General features: G+C 50.9%; 1 protein-coding gene across 1 annotated transcript in view; it reads right to left on the bottom strand.

The window, feature by feature from the left end:
• Positions 1 to 2,003: 2,003 nt before the first annotated feature.
• XKRX (XK related X-linked) overlaps positions 2,004 to 23,980 on the bottom strand; it is a 165,775-nt gene continuing 143,798 nt past the window's right edge. Inside the window, exon 3 of the mRNA XM_078688412.1 lies at positions 2,004 to 4,300. Coding sequence (XP_078544538.1) covers positions 3,543 to 4,300 — 758 coding nt within the window. The 3' untranslated portion in view covers positions 2,004 to 3,542. The remainder of the gene's footprint in view (positions 4,301 to 23,980) is intronic.

The raw sequence follows: 23,980 nt of genomic DNA, 5'->3' as shown, positions 1-23,980 counted from the left end.
GAAGGCAGGTTTGTGCTGTGCTGCAAGAACTTTGTAAAATGTGTAACGTAGAGCAGGTTTACATGGCTTAGGAAATGGATGCCAATGCCCCAAGTGAATTCATTTAGGTTTTGTAAAAAAGAGAAAAAACTCGTTTGGCCTGGCCATGGCTGACATATATGGTGGAAGCAGATGCAGTGTTCTCAGGAAGCAGAAATGTGTCAAATGGAATTATGTCATATTGCATGTAAATGTTTGTGTATAGCAAATAAGCTACAATATGAAGTATTCTTACAAGCACTGTTTAAACTTGTGTACAGTGCGCGCTAGGCAGACACATTGACAGAAGTCATTAATACAGGTATAGGCAGCTAAAGGAATACATTTACACACAAAGAGCACCCACACACAGGTCTCTGACATAATCCTACCCATGCCCACAGACCAACCCTGAAAGCACACATCTCAGTTCTTACACACCACCCACCGGGACAGCACACAAGCAGTTATGAATGGGTGGAATCAGGCAAAGGCATACAGAGACTTGGTCAATGCAGTCTTCATGTTTACTTACATTCGATTTCCTCCTGAAAGCAGCTAAATATGAATAAAAGGAAAAAGTGGAGTATCAATAACCATTCATTTCCTTGGACAAATCACTTTTACAGGATAAGGAATCACCAGCCTCGTGCCACCATTAAATATGCCGAAGTCCCATTATCACAAGCAAAGGCTACACTCCTCAGTGCTAGCATCCCACTCTTGCACAACGTGCAACGCTCCTCCTGCTGCTCCTCAGTCTCATTGTAAGGCTTCAAGCTGATGGAGAATTGCTGGCTGCTTTTAGCTAGTGGTGGGGGGTGTTTGTGGGAGATTATTATGTTATCTGGGTGCGATTGTTGTAGTATGTTGAACACTGAAACATCAGTGTCTTATTTGTTAGTGAAACACTACAGTGTGGCTGGAAATCCCTAGCTTGATGCGCAATGACTAGTAGTTATAAAACATCATACTTTGAAATGAACATGGGCTAGATTTTATGTTCGTTCAGCTAAGGGTTCTGGATTCACCCTTGCTGAGGGGCAAATAACAAGTCTGCACTTCTGCACATCCTCAGTGAGTCCCTCTGGCGCAGAAGGATGTTGTGAGCTCAATTAACCAAAACAAAACAGGTTTTTGTGCTAGTAGCGCACACAACCGTGGAGGAGGGCCCTGAGAGCCCCGACAATGGTGGATCGAGTTCTACAATACCCCATCCCAGGGGGAGCCTTTAATTCCCCATGCAGATGGGCTGCAGGGTGCACTGCCACTGCAGACACACAGACAGGAAGGGTCCTCGTGTGCTCCACTGCAAACACACTGCAAGGCTTCTCGTGTGCTGGCAGTGTTTTTGTAGGGATGCTCCTTGCCCACCTTTAGTCGGGTGCCAGGACCTAACCACCGGGAGTTAAGTCAGCGATTCCGGATCCCTAGATATATTCCCGCCCTCTCCCAACAGGTGTTTTGGGGTACACTAACTAAGCATCACCTCCAAGATGTCCCACTATTACGGCATAGCTTGCCCTTTTCCCTAAATCTGTATTATAGGCTCCTTACCTGTATGATCAACGCCCTCATGCAAATGAGGGATTCACTCTTTTTATTCCACAAGTATAACTTGTATTTGAGGAGGTACGGACCTCGCCCCAGCACAGCATGTATCTCATATGGGCTGTACAAAGATCTCTTCCCCCTTCTGTAATACTAAATTGGCCAGGGTTGCTAACAGTCGGCTCAATGGCCTGTAGGACTCATTTGCTTATGCAGATAGTAGCGTCTTCAATGAGTTCTGCTCTTCAGACTCCAAATCTCACTGGGTGGACATGCTTAATGAATTGCCTCCCCATCATGAAGTGACAAGTCTGTCTAGGAAAGGATAGTTACAATGTAAAGAAATCTGCTGCACAGGAAGAACTTTCACACTTCTGTAACATTTTGATTCCAAATAAATAGTTTTTCTTTAAATAGTCCACAGATCAACAAAGTAAAATTGTCATCACTTTTATTACCCATAAAATCAGTGTTGCAAGTAACGACAAACAGCTAGACATTAAAAATAGCACTTCAGATTAAGATTTTCCTTTTTTACACCAGTCAGTACAAAGAAGAGGAGACTACTTTTCCTCCAAATTTCGAGTTTGTACAGACAATTCTTGATTTGCAGTTTTGTAAACAGCCACACCTACAGCAAACAGTCATTTTCAGACATTAAAAACATTTGTCAGCCCGCTTTGTTCAGTAGCCAAATCTGCGGACTCTTCCATTCTAACTTCAGTGTAACCTTTAAGGGCACATGGATACTGAGAGCATACCTACTATGTTCCCACTGCCTCCCTGAACGATATTCTGAGAATCCAATTCACAGCTGAGAAAAGTGAAACACTCAGGATCATGCAATCTTTATTAGAACATTGGAATGTTGGGAGCTCCATTGAAAACAATGGAGTGCTCCGGGCTTATAATCGCTGGTATAAGCCTTGAGCTCCAACATTCCAATGTTTCTTTGTTCACAGCTCTGGCTTTGAACAAAGGATTCAGGGAGCCTGAGGGGATTCCAATCCCCTCACGCTTCCATAAGGCTTTGTTCTTTTTTGTTAGAACATTCTGCCCTCTAGTGGCAGAATGTTCTAATAGCCTTATAGCCCTTCGTAGCTGGGCTATACCGGCTATTAAAGTCCCTCACCCTTGTTAAAGGCCCTCGCCTTTGGCTCGGAGCCTTTAACGCTGGAGAGGGCCTTTAATAGCCGGTATAGCCCTCTACGGCAGGCTATAAGGCTATAATATGGAAAAAGGATTTCAAGTGAACTCAACTGCTAAATCCTAGCTTGGCACCGGTCAACCCAAGGCACTCCACCTACACACAGGCCTAACACAGTTTTCCGAACAGGTTCTGTTAGGGTGGGATCTGCTTTGGACTAAGAGGATGAAGCTGAACCGGTCTATTGATGGCAATATTAAGCCTTCTGAATAAATCAATCAATCAATCAATCAATCAGAGGTTTGTAAAGCGAGGCTACTCACCTGTGAGGGTCTCAAGGAGCTTGGGCGGATTGGACTGGGAGGAGGATCATGGGAGGAGGATCATTCGAGGAGCCAGGACTTAAATAGGCAAGGACAGTCCAGGTGACCTGTTAGGGCAAGTGCCTTGGCTGACCTAAGTGGGATTACAGACAACACACCTCAAGACTCAACTTCTGCTGCTCTGATCAGCCTCTACAATAACAGTGTTTATTTTACATCGTGAGCTAATATTTATTTTTAACCAGTGTAAAAAGTGGCTACTAATGTTCAATTTTCCTGGATCCATCCACACTTTGGGGTAAAACAGCATCATTTAATGAATAGATGCGGAGAGGAAACCCATTTTTAAGTGTCAGAGAACACAGTGCCTTTAGCTTATCCTTTACCCTAAATCTGTACCTGTAGAGCAGGACTATTATATGCACTGATGGACGCCATCTTGGTACCCTATTCAGAACATTCATGTTTTGCTTCTCCTTGAAGCCAAACCCCACAGAGGAGTGCTACACAATGCTATGCCTTACTCCTGGCTCACTGTTATGAGTGCCTTCAGAAGACTCCCGTGGGGCTTTGGCTGGAACGCTTCGGTGACAGCAGACACAGCTCAAGCAGTCAGTCACATTGTGCGTGAACAGAAGTCGGCATGGATGGAGGTACTGATAAAAGAGAAGCATGAAGAAAATTGCCATGCAATAGCCGACAACCAACTGCACCACCAGAAGTGGGGCACAGAAGTACTCAAAAACATCAATCCTGAAAAAGTACCAAAGAATGATTAGGGCTGCGTTCTCCACCAGGCGTACACCGTAATGGATGGAGAGTCGCAACCAGTTCTGTGCCTCGTCTACCAAATCCCGGTCAGCCAGGTTTAATTGAAAAGCAGACCAGCAGAACATGTTGATGCCAGCATAGAGGAATGTCACCATGCCCAACACCACTATGGTGCCAACTCGACTGAAGTTCTTATCCACATTCTCAGGCAGTGGGGCTTTGCTCCGCCAGAACTGAATCCACGGGAGGAGGAATAAGGCAATCATGTTTATCAAAGCAATAGGTGCAATCCAAGTCTTGAGGGCAGTGCAGAAGAGCACCAGGACAGTCACACGGGTGGCAATTTCCAGACTTCTCCACAATACTATGCACACCAAAGCTAGTGGGCGCAGCTGGATCTTGTAGTCATCGTACTTGATCTGGATGGCCAAAATGTTACAGACCAGGGCTCCATATGTGACAGATGCCAGGGTAATCACCATAAGAACCGCTGTGGAGAAAAAAAAGACAAAATCTCATATTATGAAAGAGAATACATAACAATGTACACTATGTTAATATGTCTTGGTCTGCTACTTTGACCACAAGATGGATTGTATCTTTGCTGCTGTGAGAGCTCTGAATTTCTGCTGATTTGGAAGTAGTTTGCAAGATGATTAGCTTGTGATCCAATCAGCACTTTCTTCCACAAGAAGTGAATGTGTGGCTTATAATAAAATGCCACCATTTGAACAAACCAATTGTCTTTGTGTATGGACATCGAGTTCAAAGACTGAAGAGGGAAACATTTTCAATTTGAGAGTAATTGACTTTAAATAGGAAGCTTAAGGGCACATTTACAAGGAACTTTCCACAGATACATAATAGAATGATAAAATCCATTGCACGCCACAGTTCCTGTTTGTTTAGGTAAAGAATAAAGCACAAAGGTTTCACTTCACATTTAGCAAGGACAATGTTGCATATGGGTTTGCTTGGGTACAAATTGGTGCAAACTGATTCTGGCCCATTTTTATTACTTTTTTAATTTCTGATGTAATACAGAACGGTTCAAATTCATTTAGTTGTATGTTGTTTCACATGTAAGCAATGTGAATAGCACAAAATCAATTTGTTCGGTTTTTCTTTTAGAAATATTTTTACAGGTCATATTCCACAAAAGTCTTACAACTCGGGCTACGGCGCATGAGCTGCTTAGTGGTGATATATTTTTGCCGCCTTTGCAACCTTTCATAGATTTGTTATTTGCAAGTCGTGTGCTATTTTTGCTAATTTCTCTTTGAATCAGTCATTGTTAAACCCGTCAGCCTTACGGTGGTCTTCCCCATACTATTTACTTTCACCTTCTTATGTTTCAGAATTCATTTTTGCTGGACTAAGGACTCTATGCACTTTAACACTGCTAACCAGTGCTAATTTGCTTCTGCTCACTCCCTAAAACATGATAAGACATACACCTGATTGGCATATTTAATTTACATGTAAGTCCCTAGCAAAGGCGTATACCTTATATACCCAGGGCTGGTAAATTAACTGCTTCCAGTGGGCCTGCAGCACTTATTGTGCCACCCACTTAAGTAGACCCTTAACACAATCTCAGGCCTGCCACTGCAGTCTCCTGGAAGCTTTATACTGCCAATTCTAAATGGCAAAAAAAAAACCTTGCCAAGCTTTAAACTCCCATTTTACTACATATCAGTCACCCCTAAGGTAGGCCCTAGACAGCCCATAGGGCAGGATGCAATGTAATTACAAGTTTAGACATGTAATTTTAAGTTTTACCTTCCCTGGTAGTGAAAAACTCGCAGATTGGTTTTCCACTACTGTGAAGTCCACCTCTGCCATAGGATAACAATTCATGTTTGGTGTCGAAGAAATTGTAATTCAAAATACTCTTTACTGGTAAAGTCCAATTTTTTATTGACAGTAGAAAAAAATAGGATCACAGTACATACTCTTTCTGAGCACTTGTAACCATACCTTCAACCTGCATGAGCACCGCCTATACATCTCTTATAATTACTTGCTGGTAAGTTGAGGCATGTCATGTACACAGAGCCTTGTTGTTCCCAGCCGACCTCAATGATACAACATTTCTGGTATACCCACCGGCGTGAGCTCCTTCTTGCACCTGTTATGGGGTTAGGCCTTGCCTGTATCCATGCAAGGCAGAGCCCGCGTGCAGTTCCACAGCAGTCCTTGTTACCTAATCTTATTGGTCTTGTGGAATATTCTATTTAGATTTTCAGCCCACTTGTCATTTTACCTGACTCCCCATTGGGTTAACTGAACTTCATAATATAACTGACAGTATCTAGCGGTTACGGTCCCCTCCCCAGCATTAGTGTATTGCATCTGTTATTGAGTTTAACAAGAGCCATTCGTGTTTCACTTAGTCGCCCTATCCTTTTCCTGCCCAAAGCTGCGTCAGGGTGAGTGGGGGGTGGTGAGTCTTGATTGGTGTACTGATTGAGGGAGAGGTTTTCTTTAGTCAGAAGGGCTGTCGATGCAACAGCATGTAGGCAGGCTAGTGGTCAATACTGATGTCTCTGTTGTGCGCCAGGAGAGGTTCATTCAATGAGAGGAGGGGGGGGGTTCAAAAGCTGTGGTCCATGTGGAGCCGCGGGGGAGGGATGGGGTGACCAGGAGTGAGTTCCACTGTGTGTGTGTTAGGGACCCACTCGAAGACTGTTCAGGGTCCCGCCCTCCAGTATTATCTGACATCTGTGTCCACTCAAGCATGATTCCCCAAGTCTCTAGTTCTCTATCAGCATTCTCATTTGTGAGGGCAGTGCGTATGCGGTGTTCCTCGGTAACTCCCTATTCGCGCAGATCTGCCCTCCACTTCTCTGGAAGAGGAGCTGTGGCCTGCTTCCAGTGAATGACTATGCAGTGTTTCGCCAGCACCAGCCCCAGCATGGTAAATTTATGCTAGATACCGGTTGTGGCCTTGGGGATCGGCAGCACACCCAACAAACAGCACTTTATTGTTGGTTCAACTGGGATCTTTGTGGGTTTCTGCAACGTGTCTAGGACAGTGCTCCAATAAATACGGAGCAAGGGGCAGTCCCAGCTCATGTGCACGAAGTGAGCTGGGAAGTTGCCCATCGTGGGCAGTTCGGCATGTGTGAAGGGTCAATCCTAGATAAGCACAGAGGGGTCAGGTAGGTGTGGTGGAGATAGTTGAATTATGTGAGCTTAAATCGTGCATTACTCGATACGTCTTGGACCTGTGCACATGCTCGTTTCCAATCCCCTCTGTTAGCGGCATGGGCAAATCCTCCGCCCAACTGCCCAGAGTCCCTGCTAAGTCGATTCTGCATTCAGTTTTCAGGCCTTTGTATAGCCGAGATATTAGTCCCCTATAGAAGCTTTGGGCTATGATCTGCACAGAGTGCTAAATTCCTCCGGCTCATTCAGAAATGTAACTCAAGTTTCGCGGACCGTACGTGTTATCTTAGCATATTTCATGAAGTGGCCTTCTGGGACCCGGTAAGTTTCTTTCGCAGCCTCAAAGGAGATGAAGGTGTCATTTAAATAGTAGTCCCCTGCTGAAGTACAGCCCCCTTCGTACCAGCGGCCACATCCATTATCGATTGTAAATGGCGGAAGCCTGGAAATAATTTGAAGGGAAGTGCGCGGGCATATGGGGTTTTCCGTAATATAAGGGTGAGCGCTCGTTCCCAAGCAACCTGTCTGATTACAAATGGGCAGTCTCGGGAGGTCCTCCAGCCCATTAAAAGGAATTTTGGCAGGTCCGCCTCTGGGCACCAGCCTGCAAGCAATCTTTTTTCAGTATTCGGGTCATCAGCATACCATTGTGCCGCATATTTGAGAAGTCCGGCAAGTTAATAGAGGCGCAAATTCGGGATCCCCAGGCTGCCCAGATCCATATCTAGTTTTAGGAGATCAAGTTGGACTCTGCTGCATTTACCAGCCCAAACAAGTGAGACCAGGAGTCTGTTCAGAGTGGTAAATGTGTTGTTAGGGATACAGAAGAGTGCATTTTGCCATGTATATAGGCAGCGGGGGAGTAGCACCATCTTCGCCAATGCTACCAGTATCATAATCAGCAACGGTAGTCTGTTCAAAAAGCGTGGTGACTCCTTTAAATCTTTGAGGGTTTTACTCATCTTCAGGGCATATTGAGCTATGGCCGTCTGGGATATCTGCATCACCAGGTAGCAAAAATGGTGACCCTCCCAAGTGAATGGCAGAGGCAGGAGTTCTGCCATTTTTCCACTAGTCCTGCAAATGGAAACGCAACTGACTTTTGTTGGTTAATCGTCAGTCCTGACACTGTCCCAAAGTCGGCCAGTACTATCAGGAGTTCCTGGGTGGCTTTTGCAGGGTGGTGCATATATAGCAATGCATCATCAGCATAGAGAGATAAGACAGGCCCCAGTGTTCCAAGTCTATCCGCAGACGGATTGCGAGAGGATCCATTGTGAGCGCATATAAGAGTGGAGATACGGGGCATCGCTGTCTCGTACCCCGTTCAATATGTATTAGAGTGGAGACTAGGCTACCACTTCGCACTCTGGCAGTAGGGCGTATGTACATTAGGTAAAATGAGCGTAGTCCCATTCTGAGTAGTACTTCCCATAGGTACTCCCATTGTAAGGTATCAAAAGCATTTTCTATATCTAAGGAGGTCACCGCTGCTGGGACATCCAAGATCGCAACAGAGTGTGGTACATGAGCGAGTGTGCGCAGGTTCATGTGGGTACCCCGGCCTTGCATGAACCCGCATTGATCCTCGTGTACTAGTTGGGTTACTTCTCTGTTCAATCTCAATGCCAAGACTTTAGCCAGGATTTTAGTGTCCACTGCCAGCATAGAAAGGGGGCGGTATGAGCTCGGCAAAGTGGGGTCTTCGCCCGATTTGAGTAGCATGACTATTTGGGCTTCTCGCATGGACTTCGGGAGTATCCCAACAAACTTTGCCTCGCGCAAGGTGTCCAGCAGTTTTGGGAGTAGAGTTTCCACAAATGTCTGATAATAGTCTACTGGGAGGCCGTCTGCCCAGAGGCCTTACCACCTGCCATGTCCTGCACTGCTTCTTGGAGGTCATCGAGGCTGATCTCCCCCTCCAGTATCTTGCTTTGCTCGGCTGTGAGGCGCTATAGGGGTATCCCATCCAAAAACTGCTCTATGCCCCCCATTTTAGCTGTTTGGCCTCTTTTGTATACCTCTGCCAGATGTGTGCATAGCCGTGTGTTAATGGCAGACTGTGTGCGTGAGAGTCCCATGTGGCTGGCTCTGGGGGTGGACGCTCTCTCTTAAGGAGCCATGCAAACAACTTCCCAGACTTGTCACCTTCTCTATGTGGGAGCTGCCGGTATTTCTGTTTCACCAGGCAGTACAACCTCTGTGCCAGATACCAGTAGTTTTCTAGACCTAAATAAAAAGTGCTGTCATCCACATTCAGGTTGTAGATATTCAGCAGGCAGACTTCCTTGCCATCTAGCACGCCGTGTACCAATATGTACCACCCCTTTATGTCCTCTGTGTAGCCCAGGACCTGAAATGGAGTTTGTGGATCTATCCAGATTCCTACCCCTTCAGCGTAATTGAATTAGGTTGTGAAGTACAGCTGACATCTCCACTTTTATGTAGTTTTTGGGCCTCATTATCAATCAGATGGGTTTTCTGCAGCATGGCTATATGAGTCCGCTGTCTACAGAAATATGTCTGTGCACCATAACTTTTTACAAATGTGTTAAGCCCCCGTGCGTTCCAGGTAACAATATTAAAACCAGCCATCTCTTATCTGCATGTTTGGACTAAGGCTGTCATGCCCTCCTCACCAGAGCTGTCGTTAAACCAAGTTATAACTGAACTGTTACCCCCAACCGTCAGGTAAACACATGATGAACCAACTGTGCTTTCCCAATCCAGTCCGAACAGGTTAACACCCACCTAAAAAGTCGAGAACAAAACTTTGGGCATACAGCCCGCTAATATATCAATATGAAACATGGACACAAAATAGTTATATAATGCTCTTTCACTACCACTCTTTTCAGCAACATGCTTTCACAACCAGTCGCGCCACACTCACTCCATACCTTTCCCTGTGCAGGAATGCAGGGGTGCCATGACCGCCCACCCTTAGAGAGCTGCAGGTGCTCCGGTGCCCCAACTGCTGCATCACTCACGTCACTATATCACACTTACTCCAGATCTCGTCCCACAGAGTGTCCCAATATCTAAATGAAGCCTAGAAGTTCATAGAAAGAAAGGAGGAGAGGGGAGAGGGGAGCGGTGGCAGCAAGAAGGGGGAATGGAATAGGGGATGAATTGAAAACCGAGAGACAAGGGAAAGCGGAGTAGGGTTGAGGCGTCTGAGTTGGTTGCCAATAATGCAGGGCTGAAAGGGGGAATCGATGGAGGTACAGATAGAGAGAGAGGGGTGGGCGGCCCACCAACCAAAGCGTTTGGGCCAATCGTCCCGGGTGCCATGAGGCAGATCAAATCCGCTCTAAAGGTCCTTGGCAAACATTAGGAGAGTTTCTGAGGGGTTTCTTCTTTATGTTCGGTTTTTCCATTTATCCCATTCACCAGATCGCCCCTGGAGTACTATGAAGCTCAGGTTAGAAAACGCGAGGCCTCTGCTCCATGTGGTGTGTTCAAGTGTTAGTGGTTTGGGGGCTGTCTTCCACTATGCCCCCAGCACTAGCTTCCAAACTGGCTGCTGTTTCCACCTCCAACAGGGCTCTGCCTTCCTCGCGCTCCGCCTGCAGTAGTGTTTGACTTACTCATGCTGTCTGACTGCCCTCGCTATCTGAGCTGGTGTGCTCCAGGTCCAGGGAGCCGTCTCGTCGCACCACCACTCTTTGGGTAGACCTTGAGGTTTCTTTGTTCCGGAGTTTGCGCTTCTGTGGCTTGTGCAGCACCCAAGGCTCTGTTGGGTGTCTGCTGGAGCCCCTTAGGGCTGGTATCCGGTCATCTCCCTTCACCTCCAACCAGTCCCAGGCCGCCTCAGGAGTTGTGAAGTAGTGTTTTTCTTTTCCTGGGCAACATACATTGCAGATTCATTGCCCTAAAGTTTTGCTTCAAGCCCTCGAACAACATCCTTTGTTGCGGCACCATGCTAGTCTAGGCAAGAAAAATACAGATGGTATGGTTCTCAAAGGTCAGATCATCCCTACGCCTGGCCTCTCGAAGGATGTAATCATGGTCTCTATAATTGAGGATCTTAGAAAAGAGAGTGCAAGGTGTGGCTCCCACCAGGGGCAGGGGCAACAGTGCCTGGTGCACTCACTCCATCACGAAGCAGGGGGGAAGGGGCGTTGTGGGCAGCGTTGTTTTGATCCAGTTCTCCAGAAACAGTTCAGGCTTAGAGCCCTCCGCACCCTCCAGGAAGCCCACAAAACGTAGGTTAGATTTGCGGGAGAGGCCCTACGCGTCTTCAGCCCTGCACTCCAGAGTGGCTATTTTTGTGGGTAATTCTGTAAGAGCTGCTGTTAGAGAGGAGACCTCTTTTTCCAACGTCGATACCTTTTGGTCAGTGGCTAGGGACTTTTCCGCCACTGCTCGCAGGTCGACCCGGAGCAGGCCCACATCAAGAGACACTCTATCTTCTATCTTCGTCTGAACCAATACGCTGGAGGCCTCTATAGCGCTGAGGACCTGGGTGTCTGAGGGTTCACCCATAGGGGCCATCAGAGCGGGCACCCCTGGAAGGTCGGAACGGATCATTGGGTTCTGCGATGTGAATTGATCTATTTTGGTTTGTTGGACCCCTCTCTGTGGCCTGTCTTTCCCCATGCTTGCATCCCTGAATTAAATTGTATTCCGACCTCCAGCTCCCTTGGTTATCATTTAGGACTTGCCGACTGTTGTTGCCACAGATTAATGCACGAGGGCAGCCTGCAACCCCCGAGGGGTGGATCAGACCTGATGATCTTCCACGAACAGTCACCCCAGTGCTCCTAGCCCGCTGCTACAGCTGTAGTTTTCCACAAGGGGCCCCCAAAGGGGGTGGTCCGCCCCACGTGTCCACCTGTGGCGAGAGGGAGAGGGCTCAGTGTCTCATGGGACTGCGGGCCTTTGCCCCCCCCTGGCTCTGCTGTCGCCGCTATCAATGTGTTATATTGTGATCTCATGATGTAGGCCGTAGTGTGCCCCAGGAGGGCCCGCGCCCCACGAAGTACCGTTTCACTCTTTTCTTCTTGAGTGAGTAGGCGGACAATGAGGGGAAGCAGGGCCACCGTTCGGTCCTCGTAACGGCCGGCCACCTTTGTTCTTATCTGCTGCCTGGGGAGTGCAGCCCTATTGAATCTCAACAGCCTTGCACACCACCCACCGGGGTGCCTGCCCAGTGTGATGCTCCCTCCTCTCGCTTCCCAAGTCAGCGCAGTCACTAGGGACGCATCAGGGGGCCCCTCTGTTGCCTCCTAGGTGCAGTTGTCCTCCCTCCGACAGAGCCGGTCCCCACAGGGCCCTCACTGTTGTCCCATTCCCCGGGCATCTCCATTGTCTCTAGTTGGGGCCTCTGGTCAGGCATGCGTTGTTGCTTCCGTCTACCATCAGTGGGTGTCTGACTGCCCCGGGGGGCATCTGCACCAGGGCCGCCCTGTCCCTGGCCGGTTCTCCCGCCTCTATGCTGCTCGTCGCCACATCAACGGAGCACCACACTGCTCACCTGACACTCCTTCACCTTCAATTCATCAACGTTGCTCCTCCTCTGGCTCTGCAGACGGCGGCCTCCTCGCTCCCTCATCTGTGCTCGGGGCCTCCCACCAAAGTTCTCTGCTTACTCTGGGCCTCGCTCCGCCAACTGCTGTTCCGGGCTCCTTCCTCACTTCTTCCGAGGGCCCAGGTCAGGCCAGTGTCTGTAGCTCTTGGCCACAATGTTGGCAGGGCCTGTCTGCCATGTGGCTCACAGCCCCCAGGCCGCCCTGCCCCCGGCAGGCCAGCTCGCTCTGGCGTCGCTGCTTCAATCTCCTTGGGGCCCGGTCTGCATATTGGTCGCCCGTCGGTCTTTCAATGCCTTCCCGCCTTGATTGCGGGCTTCTGTGGTGATTGTAATCCCCCAGAGATTCCCACTGTTGCCATCGGCCGCAAGCCTTCTCTGCGAGTGCCCGGCCACATAGGCCTCGCTACTACTACCATCCACAACGGGCCCCACCGAGTGTACTTTTAGGGCTCCGTTAGACCTGGGCCAGCCACCTACTGTTTGCAGGTAAATTCTGCCAGCAACCCAAATCCAGAAGGCAGGATGAAGAAGGATATTACACAGGCCCGCCACTGAGCTACTTACAAAGTGTCCGTTGTGGCCGCCATCTTAGCACCGTCCCGTAAAGTCCGGTTTTAAGTCAAAGTTTTGAAAATGCCACTTTTAGAAAGTTGTAATTTCTCTGCCCTAACTATCTGGTGCCTGCACCCTGTTTCTAGGTCATGTGACTGCATGTAGTTGACAGCTAGACTTTGTATATTCCTCCCAGACAGCCACACAATAGAGGGATTCGGTGTGCCTGTATGGACCATCACTGACAGGATGAGAGGGGCAAAGCTATGCACAACCCCACTTACAAGTGTATATGCTGTGCCCTTCCTTCACACAAAGAACTTCACACTAGCCCATTGTGCTTGCAGCCAGGCTGGAGACAGGGCACGGAGGCAGGAAATTCCTTCAAAGGGAATCTCCATACACTTCTCCTATTTGTAAGAAGGAACCAGGTATCAAAATATGACCCTCAGACCCATTTTTCTGTTCACTTTAAAGACCTGCTGAATGACTCCTAGGACTGCCTAATGTTGTGGCCTGACTTGAACATCTCAGCGGCCTGCCCTGCTGCTTGAGCCCTTTTCCACTGCTTAAAGCCAGGCATACCAGAGTTACTCCAAAGCTAGTTGGTTGGCCTTCTGATCAGAGCCTCAGGGACAGAAAAGGCTCCGGCCATCTTGAATCTGCACTAGAACCCAGCCAGAGTGAGTCCTGACCCTCCACGTTGTGCCCATCCAGTCCTGGACCCTTGGAAGTGGTGCTGAAGGTGCTCATATAGCCAAAATCCAAAACTTGGAATATTTTTTGCTAAAAAGAACCAAAAGGACAGCGGGACGTACCTGCTCGTCTATCCACCAAAGGTTCATCACCAGGTTGGACTTACTTTTTGGCAGCTCCCTCTATGTTCTTCTCTGCAGCAGTAAATCCTGTTCAGCAGCTCCTCCGAGAAAGGGTATCTGCCTCGTAGAGCCATCTTTGGCTACAGGCTGCAGCTTCATCCTGCTGGAGACTTTGACTTCCAATAAACAGACTAAGTCCGAACATAGAAATCTACACAGCGACTTCATGCAGTGGCTCCCTGTCGTCACCATCTCCTCCAGAGATACAGCTTGCAGCCTTGCTGAATTTTACCTTCTCAGACACTGTTCCTCGAAAATTCTTCTAAGTCTGAAGGTAAGCGCAGACCGGGTCCAATCCATTCCTTTGTATCCAACCAGCACTCCATTGCAGTCGGCCATAACTTTTGACTTTGCCCCAGACTGGCGTCTTGATGTTTTAGAATGCTCTTTTACACTTTAAACTTCAAAATGTATAACTCTGGTTCTACTGATTAGATTTTTGTCATTTTGGTGTCAAATAAATTATTAAACTGTACTCTATTTTTCTAAATTGCTGTGGGATTATTAACGTGTTGTATTTTCACTTTATACTGTTTGTGTGCTGTATAAATACTTTACACATTGCCTCTAAGTTAAGCTTGATTGATTTCTGGCCAAGGTACTAGAGGGTTAAACTCAGGTTAATTTAGTGACTTTAGTGGTTCACCATGACAGGGATTATGGCTCTTGCTTGAGCAGGATTTGAACCGCACTCAACCAACAACCCACTTTCTAACCTTCAGTACTTTCTTTGTAAAAGAAAAAATCGATGTTGAAATTCGGTCTACTAGCCGCAAAAAGAAAAGGTACAAAGTAGCACACAATTTACAAATGTGCCTAGTTCTACTAAATGGCACTTCAGAGATCGTTAGCACAGACCAAAAATGCAGCACGTGGGCAGTGCTATGCCTTTCAACCTAAAGATTTATGAGGTCTGAGCAAAAAGTCTGAGAGATGACACCATCTCATCAAATTTTTGCTAAATGAACACATTCACATCTGTTTTTCCCCTTGTTGCTGCAAATAGTCAATGTGTGCAATTTGCTGTGTCCTTCACTTCACCCACTAAATCGAGAGCCAGTATCAAGACCTAACCTACACGTCTTTCAACTTTTTACTTTTCACTTTGGGTAAGGGAGAAGTTTTATTCCATGAAAGGTAACTTGTAAGCCTTCTCCCTTAGAATGCATGTTCAGGTCAACTCTTCTCTATTGAGTTGTAACTCATTGTGTGTCTGCGAGGTTCACAGAATGATGCTGAAAGGTCGCCCAGTGGAATTGCCTGAACAGAAGCACCACCCATCTGCTTTGATGCAGAGGTCCAGAAGAGTTGAGACTCAGAGGAGTTGTTGAAGGCTGGTGTCGTCATTGCAGTATCTGGGGTAGGTACCGGCCCATTTAAAGCACTGATCTGGAGTGAAAAAAGCGCCCGGAAACAGTGAGAGATCACGCATGGGCTTAACATCTTAGCAGAACTGAGGGGCGATCTTTCCGATGGTGACTCATGCAATTGAAGCACTTCCCAGAGAATGCCTTCAATCTGCATAGAGATTGAGGAGCAGCAAAATTATATAAATGTCTGAAATAGGCTAAGCCAATATCAGTGAATAAAAACTGAGGCTGAACTCTGACCGTCCCAGGGTACACAAGGAGAAACGGTAAGTCGATGTGGACGAGCGAAGATGCATGCCACGGAAGGGATGGGCAGAGACTGGGGGCGAGTTTAAGGTTCACTTTATATTTGCTATATGGGGAGAGCCGATACACTTGCCACCGTGTTTACGGTCTCAATGCCAAGCCCCCCGTGTCACGTCCTATAACGATCCCTGGCCCTGGGTCACGTGACTGCGGGGAGCTAGACCGCCACACTACACATCTTCCCCCTTAACAGTTGCAGACAAAACTGTAGGTGGGGGGGGGCTAGGTAGAGTGGAAGAAAGAGAGAGAGAGAGAGAGAGAGAGAGAGAGAGAGAGAGAGAGAGAGAGAGAGAGAGAGAGTGAGAGAGTGAGAGAGAGAGACTCTCACAACTGAAAGTCACTGAGGTGTTTCGGCAGCTTCACTGCACGGTCCTTGCGGGTGTGTGTTCCAATCCCCTGCTCTCTTCCTCCGTGGGGTCCGCCTGACCTTGTGCCTTCTTCCTTATCTCTCTGGGAGGCATTACGTGTCTCGCCTGGGATTCCCCCTTCATCTACGTCCTGGCTGGACGGACACATCATTGGTTGTCCAGGTGATTGTCCTTCTGCGCAGGCTGGTCCGGTCTCACTCACATGGTCTGTGGAGGGTGCAGCCGCTCCCGCTACACTGGGACTTTCTTCCAGCTCACTGTCGCCTACGCCCCACTGCAGGATCTTGTTGTACTTGGCCATTCTGGATTGGGACCAGACCTTGCCGTCGCTCAATAAGGCAGAGCGGTAGTATGCTTGTACCACCCGCAGGGGCTCACTGAATTTGCTGTCACCTTTGAGTCCTGATTGTCCTTTTTTGACTCTGACCCACTTGCCCTCTGCCAATGTTCCTTTTGTCATAATGTGTTTTGTACACGCTTTGTGCCTTCGTTATGTTGCTGCGGACAATGGCTGGTAACCATTTGCTTTGGAGTCTCATAGTCATCCAGGCTGTGTTGTCTCTAGTGAAGGGTTCTCTGCCTCTTAAGATCTTAAACGGGCTGTAGCCTGTCAAAGTGGGTGTGATGCGGTATGCCCACACCGTGTTTCTGACTTCGGTCTCCCAATTTGTCCCGGCGCTGATGGCTGCCTGGATCGAGCCCATGATCACCCGGTTAAAGCGTTCCACTTGGCTGTTACCCGCTGGGTGATAGACCGGGGTGTGCCTCGTCCGGATTCCGATTCTATTGGTGAAGGCTGCCCATTTGGCCGACGTGAACTGGTGTCCATTGTTGCTGGTGATAGATTTGGGGATGCCCTCCCTCAAGAAGATGTTGGTGAGGAAACTGATGACGGCGATGACGGCATTGGAATCTACAGAGTCGCAGATGTCGACCTCTGGCCACTTGGAATAGCGGTCCACAACGATGATTAGGTGTTTGGGTATTCCCCAGGTGTCTAGCTACCATCTCCTTCTCGATTACACTGTACTTCTCTTCACTGGGGGTGAGGGATCGTGACGTGAAGCCCACCGTGGTCTCTGTGCCATTGGCAGCCCTCTGGGAGAGGACTGCTCCCTGACATTTGTTGCTGGCGTCCGTGGTGAGGATACTGGACGCAGCACCGTCAAATCCTTGTAAGGGAACCGCCTTGCAGAGGTCTTGTTTGATGGCTAAGAACTCCGCTTCCGTTTCCTCGGATCAGGTGAACTTGTTCTTTTCCTTGAGCATTTGGCGCAAGTTGTGCGTCTTTGTCGCAAAGTTTCTGACAAACTTACTATAGAACTCCGCTAGCCCCAGGAACGAATGAACGCGTCTTTGGATGTCGGGGATGGAGCTGACTTGATGGCTTCCAGGTACGCCGATTTGGGGTGATTCCTGTGTCGCTGATTTCATGCCCTAGATTGGTGACCTTGAGGAGACCAAATTTGCATTTCTCTAATTCAGCCGTGAGGCCGTTGGCTGGAAGTGTGCATAGGACGGTGTGCAGGATGTCATCATGTTCTGCTTTGGATTTTCCCATGACGAGGATGTTGTCTTGAAAGTAGAGGACACCGTGGATGCCCCGGAACAGCTTGTGCATTTGTTTTTGGAAGACGGTCACCGCGGATGCGAGGCCGAAGGGCAGGCGTCTGAACCTGTAGCACCTGAAGGGTGTGATGAAGGATGTGAGTTTCCGGCATGGCTGGTGAAGTGATACCTGGTGGTAGGCGGCTTTGAGGTCGATGGTGGAGAACCACTTGATGCCTTTGGTCTGGGCGAGTAATTCATTGATTTTTGGCAACGGAAATATTTCCACAATGATGTCCTTGTTGAGTTTGCGGAGATCTTCCCACGTGGTTTGCGCACCACCACCAAAGGCGCGATCCATTTGGCGCATTCGGTCCGTTCAATGATGCAGCTGTCCTCTAAGCACTGCAGTTCTTGCTGTACCGCTTCTCGGCAGTTGAACAAGATGTGTCTGACTTTGTGGGCAACTGATACCGCTCCACCTTTTAGGACGATCTTGTAGGAGAACTTGCACATCTTCCCTATCTGGTCGCTGAAGACAGTGGGGAACTCTGCTTGGAGTGAGGATGGCATGGATGTATCATCCGTTAGGAGCACTTGCGTGTCGCCACCGGTTTTGAGCTGCATACCCATAGCCCCCTGGTCAGCCCAACCCAGGACCGATGGACCCTTTTGTGCCACGTACAACTTCGCTGTGGTGTGTCGTCCTTTGAACTCGAACAGGAGCTGCCGGAAGCCAACCATGGGGATCTTTTCTCCCGTGTATGTGACTGGATAGACGTCCGTGGGGTGATGGTGGTCGCCCACCACTTGGACGAGGTCTGGATCCCAGATCTGTTTCTGGATGATGGTGTAAGGCGATCCCAAGTCCGCTACCATAACGAAGTGGACGCCGCCTATGGACAGCTTGCAGGAGGGTTTTTTCCTTGGGACACCCCCTATGCCCAGGATGTAGTCTTCAATGCACAGGATGCTGTCTGGGTCTGAGAGCACCGCCCCCCTCTTGGTCATCGGAGACTTCCTGGGCGTATTTGACTGCTGCGTTTCTGGGTCTGCGATGGCAAACCTTGCCGTAGTGTCCTGTGATGCCGCAGAAGGAGCACTTGATGTTGAACCCCGGGCACTTTTGTCGTTACCCATATGGGAGTGGCTGCCTCATCTGTAGCAGGCTACTTGTTTGCTCGGAGGAGCGCGACCGGGCCCTCTGCTCCTAGACGTAGATTGGTGGTGAGGCGGAGTCCGTCACGGTTTTCAATGATGGTACCTTACGTTCTGAGATCTTGCAAACTGTGGCTTGTGGAGCCGCGTCTTTCTTGGCAGTTAGGCCGCATCGTTTTGATATCTCAGCTCGTTTCACTATCAAGATGATCTCTGGGAGCGGTGCATCGACGCTTACCCAGAGCTTTTCCTGAACACTCGTATAGGTGGAGTGCATGATGATTTGGTCCCGTATGAGGTTGTCGTGCAGGGTGCCAAACTTGCAGTTGATGGCCAGCCACGTAGTCCTCCACTGACTCCGCTTCCACCTGTTTCCGTTAGAAGAAGTTGTAACGGTCGATGGCCGTGCGTATCACGGGCTGGTAGTGGTTGTCTAGATCTTCAAGGGCATGTTGGAATACATCATCGTCAGTCGAGGCCCTGGTCTTTATCACCATCTGGGCGTAAACACGCAGACCCTCCGGTCCTAGATTATGTAGCAGGATCTTCTTCCGACGCTTGCTGGAGAACTCCTCTTCACCTTCGTCTTCCAGCGCTGAGAGGTAATTCAAGAGGTACCCCTTCCAATCAGCCCACTTCATGGCCGGTTCTCCAGGCTTAGGTAGGAAGGGCACGGGGTTGATTAAGGAGAAGGTCTTGGCACACATGGTGCGTGTGGCGAGGACAGCAGTGGCTCTGGACGGCTGGGAGGTTGGGGCTCCTCTACTTGAGTGGGGAGGGCACCGCTACCGGAGTTGCGGGCTGCCTCGTGCTGGTAGTGATCACAGCTGTGTGGCCTTGTGGTCCCTGGGGACATCGGAGGTCAGTCCGGCATACCTTAGTGTGGATCGACGGTATTGGTGGTGCGTGCCGATATGCGCGCTGAGCTGGCTTCGTGTGGAGGGGAAATCCACGTGCAGGTAGGCCTGGTAGCACTACCACTGCGCACGGCCACTCACAGTTGCTCTTGGCTCCCGTAATACCCAGCCTGGTGGTGGCTGCCTGTAGTGCACACGCTGTGGTAATCCCCGTGATGATAGGTCTGGGGGCAGTATCCCTGCGCATGGCCTCTCGCTGTAGCTCGTGGCTGCCTTAATACCCTGGCCTGATGGTGGCTGACTGTAGTGCACACGCTGTATGGAACTGTAGCTGGCTCCTTGTGGAATGGGGCCAGGAGGTGGCTCCTCTTGTCCACTTGTGGGACACCCCCGCGCCGCACGGCCACCAGCTGCTGCGTGTGTCTCCCTCTGCCTGCCCTCTGCCTCGCCGCCGGCCTCGCTGACGCCTGGCCGCTCCCCTCTGGTTTTGCCAGTGTTTTTGCCCAAAATTTGTGCTTGTTTTTCTCTGTGCCGTCCGATCGCTTTTTTAGCGGTTTTCCTCTGTTTTGCCCGTCTATTGTGCCTGTATTCCCTTGTGCTGTACCATCGTTTTTTCCTTCCTGTTTTTGCCTAATTTTCCCTCCATTTGTGCCTGTTAATTGTAATTTTATCCTCTTTGCTGTGTCCAGTGTCCTTCCTGTCTGCCCGCCTACCTCGCCGCCCTCCGCTCTCCCTCCCCGCTTCCCGCCTCCCGCCACCGCCTGTGGCCACGCCCCTTTTCTCTTCTGTTCCCTCCCCGCTCCCGCCTCCCAGCTGCTCCGCCCACCCGCGCACTTCGCCTTAAATGGCGACCGTGCGAACGCGCAGCGTTGACGCGCAGCGGGCGCGCCGATTGTGCGCCGAAGGCGCGCCAAAGGTAAGCCCGTCCGCGACCGGATCGCGCCCAGCGCCAGGACCCCTGGCCCACGAAGACCCCGACCTACCCGCCTGACGTACTCCGCCGCAACCCTCATCGCACTCAACACCGGCCGACTTCCAGACTGCCACCAAGCCACTCCACGACGCACCCACGGACCTTTCAGCTGCCACGCCTGCAAGTTCACCTGCCCCGCACCAGCACCCGCCAAGTCGAACACCAGCAGCACCCACCTCAAGTGCATCCTGCTCAACACCCGCTCCGTCCACAGACACGCCATCGAACTCTGGAACCTCCTAGACGCCACAGCCCCTGACGTTGCCTTCCTCACGGAGACCTGGATGAACGCCTCGTCAGCTCCTGACATCGCCATCGCCATCCCAGAGGGCTACAAGATCGTCCGGAGGGACCGAAACGCCAACCAGATGGGAGGAGGCATCGCCATCATCCACAGGAGCACCATCCGTCTTACGACCAGCATCGACAACACTCTGACCAGCGCCGAACACCTGCATTTCCAGATCCACACCAACCCGAACACCACCCTCAGAGGCACCCTGATCTACCGACCCCCTGGACCACGCACGCAATTCAGCGAGGACATCGCCGACTTCGTCAGCCCGCATGCCCTCCCCTCCGCTGACTACATCCTCCTGGGAGACCTCAACTTCCATCTGGAGAACAACAACGACCGCAACACCAGCACCCTGCTCGACAACCTCGCCAACCTGGGACTCTTAAGCCACTGGTGTCCACCCCCACCCACCTCGCCGGACACACACTCGACGCAGTCTTCTCTTCCAGCACAGACATCGACTTCAGCCACGCCACAGAGCTTCAATGGACGGACCACAGCTGCGTCCACTTCACCTTCAAGAGAACAACGACCCACCAACACCAGCAACAGGCCGCCCGCAGAAGCTGGAACAAGATCACGGCAGACCAGCTCGCCACCTCCCTGAGCCAGCACCCTCCTGCCAGCTCAGCGAACCCCAGCCAGGCCGCCGACAACCTCACGAAGTGGATCAGCAACTGCGCGGACGAACTCGCCCCACTGAGGACCCCGCCTAGCAGACCCGGCAGCAAGAAGGCCCCATGGTTCACAGACGAACTCAAGAGCTCCAAGAAGAACTGCCGAGCCCTCGAGAAAGTCTGGAGAAGGGAACCGACACCAGACAACAGGACCTCCTTCAAACTTGCCACCCGGAAACACCACCAGCTGATCCGCGCCGCCAAGAAAACAGCATTCAAGGACCGGTTGGACAACAACGCACACAACTGCAAGGAACTCTTCAACATCGTGAAAGAGCTTTCCAACCCCAGCGCAGGAAACAACGACATCACCCCATCGCAAGACCTCTGCAACTCCCTCGCTTCATACTTCCACAACAAGATCGCGGACATACACAACAGCTTCAACAACCAACCAACGCACACCAGGACCGAACAACCACCCCCCACCACCACCCTCCACGCCTGGACCCCGATCAGCACCGAAGACACCATCCGCACGATGAACTCCATCCACTCCGGATCACCGACCGACCCCTGCCCTCACCACGTCTTCAACAAGGCCGACGCTGTCATCGCACCCCACCTGCGAGACATCATCAACACATCCTTCGACACCACCATCTTCCCGGAGAGCTGGAAGCACGCCGAACTCAGCGCTCTACTCAAGAAACCAACAGCGGACCCCACGACCTCAAGAATTACCGCCCCATCTCGCTCCTCCCGTTTCCAGCCAAAGTCATCGAGAAGACCGTCAACAAGCAGATGGCCGCCTTCCTCGAGACGAACGGATCCCTCGACCCCTCACAGTCCGGCTTCCGAGCCAATCACAGCACCGAGACCGCCCTCATCGCCACCACCGATGACGTCCGAACCCTGATGGACAATGGAGAAACAGCGGCCCTCATCCTCCTAGACCTCTCCGCGGCTTTCGACACGGTCTGCCACCGCACCCTAGTGCAGCGTCTCAACAACGCCGGAATCCAGGGGAAGGCACTGGAATGGATCATCTCCTTCCTCGATGGAAGAACACAGAGAGTCCGCCTACCACCGTACAAGTCAGAGGCCTCCGAAGTCATCTGCGGCGTCCCCCAAGGATCATCTCTGAGCCCCACCCTCTTCAACGTCTACATGAGCCCCCTCGCGGCCATCGTACGCAAACACAACCTCAGCATAATCTCCTACGCCGACGATACCCAGCTGATCCTCTCCCTGACGAACGACCCCGCCGCCGCCAGAGCCAACCTGCACGAAGGGATGAAAGAGGTAGCCGAGTGGATGACGACCAGCCGCCTGAAACTGAACTCAGACAAGACGGAGGTCCTCATCCTGGGCTCCTCACCCTCCGCCTGGGACGACTCCTGGTGGCCCCCCGCCCTGGGCACCGCACCCAAACCGACAGACCATGCACGCAACCTGGGCTTCATCCTGGACTCCTCCCTCTCCATGACCAGGCAAGTCAACAACGTCTCCTCGGCGTGCTTCAACATCCTACGCATGCTACGGAAGATCTTCTGGTGGATCCCCACCGAGACCAGGAAGACCGTCACCCAGGCCCTCGTCACCAGCCGACTGGACTACGGCAACGCCCTCTACGCCGGGACCACCGCCAAGCTCCAGAAGAGACTCCAGCGGATCCAGAACGCCTCAGCCAGACTCATCCTCGACATCCCACGAACCAGCCACATCTCCGGACATCTGAGAGACCTTCACTGGCTCCCCGTCAACAAAAGAATCACCTTCCGCCTCCTCACCCACGCACACAAAGCCCTACACGACCAAGGCCCGAGCTACCTCAACAGCCGAGTCAACTTCTACGCTCCCAAACGCCACCTCCGATCAGCCAACCACGCCCTCGCCGCCGTCCCCCGCATCCGAAGAGCGACTACAGGAGGAAGGTCCTTCTCCTACCTGGCCGCCAAGACCTGGAACTCCCTCCCGACCGACCTGCGCCTGACCCAAGACCACCTCTCCTTCAGGAAGAAGCTGAAGACCTGGCTGTTCGAGCAGTAGCGGCACCCCCCCCCCCCAGCGCCTTGAGACCCTACGGGTAGGTAGCGCGCTCTATAAGTGTCAATGATTGATTGATTGGCTGCTCTTGTGAGCTGGCAGCGCAGGAAATTGCCTTGATTTTGTGTGGTGCACCGCAGTGCGCCGAGATGCGCGCCGAGATTGGAGCTGCGAGGGCCGCGCTACGCGCCAGAACACACACAGAAGCTTTGTGGTGATGGGCTTCACCACGGTGGAGTGCCGCTTGGAGCGGGAGCTTGAAGACTTTTCTTACATTGCAATGGCCCTTGTAAAGGCCCTCCATTTTTTTAGTCAACAGACCAGGGAAGGTAAGGTGGCCATAGCGGAGTGTAAGCATTAGCTTGGCTTGGATAACTTGTCGGACCCCCTCCGTCGAGTGACTTACAAGCGTGTGGTGTAGTTTGCACAAGCCATATGTTAGCTTAGCTGCTTTTGTCTCCAGTGCTTTGACCTGCAGTGCTGATCTGCAGG

Source organism: Lissotriton helveticus, chromosome 4_1, assembly GCF_964261635.1.
Source record: "Lissotriton helveticus chromosome 4_1, aLisHel1.1, whole genome shotgun sequence".
Classification (NCBI taxonomy): domain Eukaryota; kingdom Metazoa; phylum Chordata; class Amphibia; order Caudata; family Salamandridae; genus Lissotriton; species Lissotriton helveticus.
The sequence above is the reverse complement of the archived record's forward strand: the minus strand, read 5'-3'. Positions and strand labels throughout refer to the sequence as shown.